This window comes from Austrofundulus limnaeus, unplaced genomic scaffold (assembly GCF_001266775.1).
Source record: "Austrofundulus limnaeus strain Quisiro unplaced genomic scaffold, Austrofundulus_limnaeus-1.0 Scaffold994, whole genome shotgun sequence".
Lineage (NCBI taxonomy): Eukaryota > Metazoa > Chordata > Actinopteri > Cyprinodontiformes > Rivulidae > Austrofundulus > Austrofundulus limnaeus.
The window spans coordinates 74,130-83,887 of NW_013953396.1; the positions used below are offsets into that span (position 1 = coordinate 74,130).

At 37.3% G+C, this 9,758-nt stretch overlaps 1 protein-coding gene across 1 annotated transcript in view; it reads right to left on the reverse strand.

Moving 5' to 3' along the window:
• Positions 1–9,758, reverse strand: part of abcc9 (ATP-binding cassette, sub-family C (CFTR/MRP), member 9) — a 72,323-nt gene that overhangs the window by 24,870 nt on the left and 37,695 nt on the right. The window contains exons 18-26 of the mRNA XM_014030065.1: positions 9,233–9,334; positions 8,899–8,983; positions 8,743–8,823; positions 5,958–6,095; positions 3,564–3,689; positions 3,270–3,369; positions 3,008–3,081; positions 1,344–1,568; positions 957–1,111 (exon numbers count right to left, since the gene is read on the reverse strand). Of these exons, the coding sequence (XP_013885519.1) occupies positions 957–1,111; positions 1,344–1,568; positions 3,008–3,081; positions 3,270–3,369; positions 3,564–3,689; positions 5,958–6,095; positions 8,743–8,823; positions 8,899–8,983; positions 9,233–9,334 (1,086 nt within the window). The remainder of the gene's footprint in view (positions 1–956; positions 1,112–1,343; positions 1,569–3,007; positions 3,082–3,269; positions 3,370–3,563; positions 3,690–5,957; positions 6,096–8,742; positions 8,824–8,898; positions 8,984–9,232; positions 9,335–9,758) is intronic.

The window sequence follows — 9,758 nt, forward strand, 5'->3', positions numbered from 1 at the left end:
TTTGAGCTGCCTCAACAGCATTTTCTGTTATTTAATAAATCTTTTTGTTCCTTTTTTAAACCTGCCTGCGCCCTGGGTCTGTCCCTACTAAACCCTTATATTTACCTTATTGACTTCTCTTCATTCGTATTGAACATATTTAAAAAAAACTACTCCAAGGTTCTGCTCTGTTGCTTTTCCTCTTTACAAATCACATTTTGCACAAAAATTTACCAAAATTTGGGAACATACACACCAAATCCCACTCCTTTCACACAATGGGCACTGTGACATCAGCTTCACTGAGCAACACTCTTTGTAGGCCTAAAAATCAGGGATTTTATACTATGTCTAATCAATGCATATTATTTATAATGCTGTGTGCTTGCTAATGTACATTTGGTGTTGTATATGTGGCATTGTAAGAGTACCAACCACGTCTATACACTTTTCTCTATGGTACAGATTGTGCCCTGTACTCAGTCACATGTACCAATACAAGACCAATGTTTTCTGCCTTTTCATTCCACAAATATGAAGCTGGAAGAAATGATTGTATAAGTGGCTGCTGTGTGTTTGGTTTGGACTTTATTAAAGGGGCAATATCATGTATTGCCCCTTGTAAAACGTCACACCAACAGAACCAATGAAAGGCATATGACAACATAGTATGTATCAAGCTTTCGTACTCAATTTATATATTGGGAACGAATCACATGTCACAAGACATTGTCACAACATGGAGTGCACTTCTTCATGGTTGGGTCATTGTAGAAATATATTTGGAAATCAACAGATTACCTTATGTGAAGCCCTTGCACAAAATTAAATAACTTTAATAGAAAACAACACAGGCAATAAAAAATAAGAGCTGATCCTGGACAGTTTTAAAACATACTTGTACTTGATTGTGAACTGAGCTTGTTGGTTTTTAACTTCAGACCAGATGGTTGCGTGTGTTTGTTTTGTGTTTTTACCTGATGGGAGCGTGGATTATCTTGTTGAGCAGGTTGTGATGCAGGTTGGTGGCTGCAGAAAGGCCCAGAAACTCCACAGAGAGGGAGGTGATGAGGCACAAAGTGATCCCAGCAGCGCACAGGATGACAAAAACGGGCAGATGGTACGAGTCATTCTGTGATTCAAACACAAAATACACACTGCTTGTCCAATGTCCAAATACAAATTTAGTTTCTATAAAGTACAGTATAATGTTAACTGGGCATTTTACAGGTCCAGGGATGTTTCAACTGGCACATTTTGTATTTCTCATCTTATTGTCATTAAATTGGAAAATCAAACATTAAGAGKTCAGAGCTGATAAAATGAACTTCCATTACGATCATAGTGAAAAAAGAATATCACACCTCAGCCTCCTGAAGACCAGGAGGAGGAACTGTTATGTTGCTGCTGTCAGCAAACATGGTTCCATTGTTCATGTCTGACCCTGGGTTTGTACTCTGATTGGTTTTGGAGGTCCATTTAGCCAGCCAGTAATCAATAGCAACAATGACAGAGTGTTTGAGGAACTGCGAGGAAATCATCAGGAAGACCATGAAGAAGCCACCAGAGGACAGGTAACACCAGCACACCTGAACACACAAAGGATAAYTTATCTTAAACCATCATCATCGAGACTCAGAAAAAGATGCTCACAGACTGATCTTTTTACAGTCAATCACACTACAGGTCACACTGAACAACACATCATTTATCATGGTTCACAATTTAAAATCAGATAATTAATTGTATGGATAATTAAAATCAAAGTAGAATTTATTGCCTTTAAAACAATTTGCTATAAGAGCATTTGCTATAGCCGTAGTTTTTGCACCATCCCTTCAGAGACAGACRTTAGTATCATGTTTCTGTGGATTCTCAGTCATCCAGGACATGGAAAATTAAAACAAAAACAAAGCAACTGGACTTCTGTTCTTTAGTTGAAGACATGYGAAGCTACAAGATTTAAACAGACTCGAGGTGTCTATTATTACTTTGAGCTGCATACCTCCACATCACTGACGTGAAAGTCGGATGAAAAGAGACATGAGCGTTGGGAAAGCAGTCGTTCCAAACAACATCAGATATATCTGATTTAGTATCAGGTTCTAAATAAAATAACTGTGTTTTTATAATCATTGTGTAATGTTTAAGTTCCAACTCACTAAGTACACTGTATCAGTGAATACCCAAACTGATATACTTGTACTTGGTTCGGGAAAAAGTGGTATCGGGACACCCTTTATTTTAAGAAGACTGAAGGTCAACCAGCAGGTGGTGAAGCTCTACCAGTCAGTCGGGATTAAAACTAAAATTTTTGAGAATATGAAATTTTAAAAACTGTATTATATTAGATGTGGGTGTAGCCAATCATAAAATGTATGTTATTATAAATTATAACATTTAGAACATTTGTAAAACTTCTGAACTTAAACCACTTCTCATCTTACAGTCAGAAAAGGACAAAAATATGGAAAAAATGGTAACACATATTTTTGGGCATTTTATCTTGATTTTACCAATGCTATACAGGATGTATCAGAAAAAATTATGCTCTCAGAAAAATCGCCATAAAATTAACAAAGATAATCTTTTTGAAAATGTGGGCACAACCTTTGGTAGAGGGGATCATTCTGCTTCGAATGACACCAAAATCTTAACRCACTTACTCACTTACTGCTCACTCCRGTGAGCAGGGACAGTTGGAAATTCACAAAATGTATGTCCTTTGCGCAAGGAAGGTGATGTTTGTGATCATGTTGTTTTAATGAACGAAAGTTGTGAAGCGTTAACGAAGATTTTGGTGTCATTCAAAACCTGAATGACCCCTCTACCAAAGGTTACGCTCACATTTTCAAAATTATTTTCTATGTTAATTTTATGGCGATTTTTCTGAGAGTATCATTTTTTCTGATACACCCTGTAGAGAAGTCCAGGCAACAACTGGCTTATTTCCTTTTGATGCTATTAATATTTTAATCAACTCTAAAATACCCATGATGCAGTAAATTACAGATGTAAAATATGYGACCTTCCAAGGGATCTTTGATCGTCTGTTGGTAGTGGAGGATAAATGATCATCATCTTCCTCCTCCTCCTCTTCCTCTGTTGGCAAAAAAKAATCAGATTTGAATATTTGAAGTAGTACGTTTATATTTGAGACAAAACTTGATAGTGCTTAATTATGAACAAAGTGACAAAAATGGGTGTGTTTGATTATTAAGAATGAAAATATCTACCAGCAGCGCTAAAATTTTGAAAGCTATTTACAATCACAAAAAAAAACTTTGAACCTTCATCTTCATCATCCATTTGATTCTTGGGCTCTCTGGAGTAGAATGCTCTCCTCAGGGTTTTCCTTTCAAGTGTTGTTTGACTGTCCTGCTGAATGTCCTGCAAAGATGTCCATTATCCAATTAAAACGATAAAATCTCCAGAGATGTTACAACAAACTAAAACTACCTGAGACTATACCTGGGGAATTATCAGTTTTCAAATGTACACGTTTCTTCATCTTTAAGTTTCTTCAAATAGAATTTTGTGAAATTAATGTAATATTCTATTTTAAGTTGAAACTGTGAGGTTACCTTCTCCAGCTCCTGGTCATGCCTGTTCATCAGAGTTTTCCAGTGATCATAAAGTTCTGTGTCATGAGTCTGTATGTCCTTCAGGGTTCCCTCTCTAAGCACTGAGCCATCTTTCATCGCTATGATCTACACAAAAAACACCAGACAGTCATGGAAAACGCATTAGTTTGTCAATGATCAGGATCAGGACATAATCTAAGGCCTTTAAATGAGGAAAAGATAGCAATAACTTGAAGTAGCTGTTTGACAGTCAGCTTCTCACATCTTTATGGGGGAATTTTGACACACACTTCTTTACATACTTCAGTTTATTAAACTTTACTGACATTCACTTCTGCTCGACTAACTAAAGGTCCCACCACAGCATTTCAATTTACTTAAGGTTTGGACTTTGATTAGACTGGTGCAAAACCCTGATTCGTTTTTTTTTCCCAAGGATGATGTTCTTCTGTTTGGGCTCATTGTCTYGTTTCCTGTCACAATTTCAGCTAAATTTAGGCAGGTGAACAAGTTTTCACATTTGACTCCATGTAACTTTGACATGCAAAGAGTTTGTCAACCCAATGACTGCAGGGTGACCAGGYCAAGGCCCAAACCACCAGTCTTCTACCTCCGTGCTTTTCAATTGTAATGAGGGGTTAGTGCTGATACTGTGTTTGGTTTTCTCCAAACCTGCTACTGAATTGTGCYCTGAGGTGGTAACAAGGAACTGTTATATTCATTCTGAGATATTCTTTTTAAACTTTAATTAATTTGTAATTCCACTTTTTCTGGATGAAAATAGCTTTTTTTTGATAAATATCCCCTCTGCTATTAGATGCTGGGAAGCTGGAAGGATTTTTGCTAACACCTATTTTGCTTTTGGACATTTTCTTATGATGCGTAACCATAGYAGCATGGTGGTTTGTTACAACTGGGAGCAGCAGATTAACATCTCAAAAGCACAAATAATACCTCAAAGTACAGCCTTAACTACAGCTCCCAATCCCAAATGAGTTGAAAAGGAGATGCTGTGGATKCAGAGCATGARCAAAGTGGGGAGAGAGAGAAGGAGGAAGTTCAAACTATCTCTTCCATCAATCATGATGGGCAACGGGAGATTGTTGGGGAATATTTGGACATACTCCAAGTCCTAACAAGAACCCAACCAGAGTATTGGGAATATAACATTATGTGTTTCACTGAGACTAGGTGCAGGATTATATACCTGAATACAGCATCTCCCTGCCAGGCTTTATGACCATACGATGGACAACCCTGAGAACCCTCTTCATCTGACTGTCAAACTACAACTGAGACATCAGTCAAGGCTTCTATAGATCTGCTATAAGACAGACCTCTACAGGAGATTCTTCCTGCCCACAGCCATCAGTATCTATAAAACTCTTTAAAGAAACCACAATAATATGAGTTACAACGACATTTAATTTCCCTTTAGGATTAATAAAGTAKTATTGAATTGAACTGAATTGAATAATACAGCCAAACAACCCTACTCTGGTCTCGTCTGTCCAAAGAATATGGATTGGAAATGGTGTACCCAGATTGACAAACAACAACAACTCCAGCTCTAAGGTCATTGCTGATCTTTCTCCATCCTGGCACCTGGTAACACAGATCTTTGCTTCATACCAGTAAGGTAAAGATGGTCATACTTGTTTGGAGCCCCTGGTTAATACGTGCCACAAGCATATTTTGGTTCAGTTTCTGACAAACACCACAAAATAAAAACATATATTRACTTTGAGACTGTATTCAATCAATTTGAAAACAAGATAGGACAAGATTTTTTATTAAAGGGGTTGTATCATGTAAAATCAACTTTTTTGAGTTTTATATCATGTTATAATGTTACCCTCTCATTAAAAACATGCCCAAAGTCTTACTTTGACTCATTTATGCACATTTGAGATATCCTGTTGTGTCCTAAGGCAGTCAGGCAGGGGAGCAAAAAYGACTGGGTGGGACTAGAACCGCCTTTTGGAGCTTCCTCATCACAGTGCACACCTCCCCACCCCTCAACCCTGACCCCTGCAGGCTCTCRGCAGCAACAAAGCAAACAACTGGTGAAACTGAAACTGAAACTGTCTGCTGAGCTCCCAATAAGGAAGGAGGTTCTTAAAGAGACAGAGGCCAATTTCAAGGTGTTTAGAAGAGGAAGTGATGAGAAGACAAATTTATTTTCTATTTAAACATAAAAACAGCATTTTATTAACAACTAAAGGTGACAGTTACTTTATTATGATATAGAATTTAAATATATGGCTGAGAAACACATAATATTGCCCCTTTAATATTTCTTGGTGTGTAAAACCATGAGAATGAAGAGATTCGAAGGATTAAGCCTGTCAACATGTGTATGTTTTATTATAGGTTGTAAAATGTGAACCTTACCCAGTCTGCATGTATAAGATACTGCAATTTATGGGTGACAAGAACCACTGTTCGCTTATCGTCTTGAAGAAACTTGAGGATTCCTTCTTGCATCAGGTGATCGCTCAGGTGGATATCCAGGGCTGAGAACGGATCGTCCTGTTCAACATGAAACAAAATAAGTTGCAAAGCAGAAAAGAAGCAACTACAGCATGTAGAAAATGAGAAACCCAGTTAAAAATGAGAGATTTTTGACTTTCCTAGCCAGAAATGGAAACTCTGCAGCATGAACATAGCTTCTTTGAAATGTTACATGCAGTGGTGGGCACCAGCCCGCTAAAGYGCAAATCCGCTAATTGCGGACCTAAATATTTTGTTTGCACTTTAGCGGTCTTACTAATTTTATAATTCATAAGCGTATTTGTGTTTTTTTTTTTTTTATTAAAATGTAGTACTGCTAATAACTAATTGGCTGTAAATGAATCACAACACATCCAACAGCACCCCTCCCAAATAAACACACTTATTGGAAAGGTATACATCCTTGCTGACTGYTGCTTTTCGGTCACGGTTCTGATTTCCCACAATGCTTTGTGTCTGCTTACGTAGCAGGAAGGCATTAGCAAAAACAGTTAACGTTTGTAATCCATACTAAAATTTTGTATGTATTGATTTATTTTACATTACAATCAGAGCTCCTTTTTAAAAAAATACATAAAAAGTTTAAACGCTGGAGCTCAATACTTGACGTAATTGGTCGAAGCAATCGGACAACAGGGTTAGAGACTCAGAAATGATTTAAAAATTTTATGCTGATGAAGACTGACATCTAGTGGTCAAATGAGGCAACTACATGGAAAACTTTAAAATCCAATCTCTTATTTTGAAGGGAAGATAGTTTCCTGTACTCCGTGCTTTCCCGTCACAAATCAAATCCGTCATGTACCCAGAATACATCGCTTCAGTTTTCCAATAAACAGTTTTAAAATTGCTTTATTGATGCTTCTTTAATGAAAAAACTACAACAAACAAAAGAAAAAGACAAAGAAGCAGCCGAACTAGCAATCCTCAACAACTTTTTAAAGAATCAGCCGAACTAGCAATCCTCAACAACTTCTTAATTTTTACACCAGGAGCTAAAGGTCTGTTTCAGGAAATCAAATCCCCAGCAATCGGTGGTTGTAGAATTAAGTTGTAAAAGAGTTCATACACTGCTAGTTGGCAAYGTTGTGCATATATTGTACATGAATTGCTGCCAGCTAGTAAGTGTGACATTGCACTTGCACTTTAAAAATAGCTTCCACTAGTTTTTTAAAGGCATAAGCGCTTTGAAGTTGCAGACCTAAATATTTTCATAAGTGCTTTAGAAATTGCGGAGCTAATTTTTAGATTAGCGCTGCCCACCACTGGTTAAATGTCATMGTAAACAAAAGTTTTTCATCTGAGACTTCATTTACATGTTTACATTTATTTATTTACCGTTATTTTTACCAGGCAAGTCCTATTGAGATCTCATATCTCTTTTTCAAGGGCGGCCTGGGCCTGAAGGCAACCTATTCTACATGCAAAAACACTGTCTRCACTGCCACAGTATTTTGTTGTACTTGTGGTACTTTTATGGCTAATTATGGAGTAACGGTAGCAGCAGAGTGAGGAATGTTGTCAGTTTGTCCTCCAGCAGTCTAARCCTACAGCAGCAGAGCTAAGGAATAACCCAGGAAACCAGCCCTAACTATARGATTTATCAAAAAGGAAAGTCTAGTCTTAAAAGTAGACAAGAGTGTCAGCCTCAAGGAGAAAAATTGGAAGTTGGTTCTACAAAAGAGGCCGATAACTAGAAGCTCTGCCTCCTATTCAACTTTTAGAAACTCTAGGAACCACAAGTAAACCTACAGTCTTTTCATTAGAGCTGCAAATCAGTTGTGAATTTGTTTTTGGCATTGTACATTCAGCAGTTGTAGCATAGGAGTCATCAGACCCTTGTTGTTGGGGCACATGCCTTAGTTTTAATGTGCCATCCTGATGATGAATTACCGGCATAGTTACAAATAAATTTGCTCAAACAGTGGGTATTAAGGTATTAAGCATTTAGTAGAAAATACACCCAGATTTAATTTATCAATCATAGCTTGAATTWAAAAAAAGCATCAAATTCTCAGAGTCCTTTTGGACACATATTTTAACAGGGTGTGAAATWTTTTCATTGGATTTTTGGCACCAATCAATATTTGGAAGATTAGAAATTTAGCTATGCCATAAATGCTTGCCAAAGGTTCATCAACATGGAATATCATGTGCAGTGTGTTTCTTTATTAGATGGTAAGTTGTGATGACTTAACGCCTTACACGAGGAGACTCCATGACATTTAGATCTCACTYGATTTTGAAGATCAGATAGGATCAGAGTTAAATAATCCTAAAGAAAACATTCCCTCCTTTTTGTGTTCGACAGCCTAAATTCATCACTGCAGACATTACAAAGTGTCAGGAGGGTATAAAGGAACGCCAGTGAAGGCTGTAATGTCCAAGATGGGCTTGTTAAGTAAATAAAGCTTTCACAGGGGGAAATTMAACTATTCAATACTGATTAATGCAGAGGAGCAAGAACCAGAGCAAGAATCACAATGCATCTCATGAATCCAAAGTTAAACGATCAGTCACACCCTTCCCAGGAATGGGACACATTAGGACACATTTTCCAATTTTCAATTTTAAAAATCAGGACCACCACCCATCATGTGGTATCCCTCACAAATATGTATCAAAAATAATAATACAGACACTTCCAGTGAAGTCCTGAACTCACCAAGAAGACAATACTGGTGTTCTGGTAAAGAGCTCTAGCCACACAGATTCTCTGTCTCTGACCTCCACTCAGATTAATGCCCTGAAACAGAAACATCAGTTTAGTACCAGGACATWAGAACTGACGGAGTTAAAAAGTTACATTCGATTTTCATACCCTCTCCCCAATCTCAGTTTGATCTCCATARGGCAGCAGGTCGATGTCGGGCTGAAGAGAGCACGCATCAATCACTGCTTTGTACCTGAACACCACACAATAAAACCCTGTCACCACAAACCAACTTATAATTGTCAACAGAAAGAATTACTGACATTTTTTTTACTGTATATGTAAAAATGATTAGGGTATACCATTCAGCCAAATTTCAAAACTTGACTCCCCAATGGGGATTTAACAGGCATCAAATATGGACTTTAAGCTTCGTCCTAGTAGCTGTTCGTTTTTCAACGGAACTCTTTAGATCGTTTGCTGCATGTTGTTGGGCGTTCACCTTTGTTTGTTGAAAGGGCTTCCAAAGGTGATGTTTTCCTCCACTGTAGCGTTGAGCAGCCAGGACTTCTGGGCAGCGTAGGCCACAGAGTTTCTGTTCTTACTAGGTGCATTGTGGGAAAACAGAGGCATTAACACATCAGGTTGGAACTACAAAGTCTATATTTATAAAGCTTCATGAAGCAGGAACACTGATCGATTCACTAGAAGGATTTATAACTATCATTTATTCCTGGTTTCATTTAATTCTTTTTATATAAAGCTTTTTCAAAGTATTTTCTACTTTATTATGAGGCTACAGAATGAGTCAAATCATTGGAAGCAAATTTATAGTGAAGAATTGTAAAGCATTTGTTTTTTGCAACTTTAATAAATCAAAAATCAATAAATGAAATAGTGATCAGTTTATCTTGTATACTCACAACATAACAGACTTTAAAAATAAATAATTTGGAAAATAGGGCTTCCTACAGAAGCGTAGAGCTGTCATGACATGAAATTATTTTTAAACTGGATCTCGTTATAAC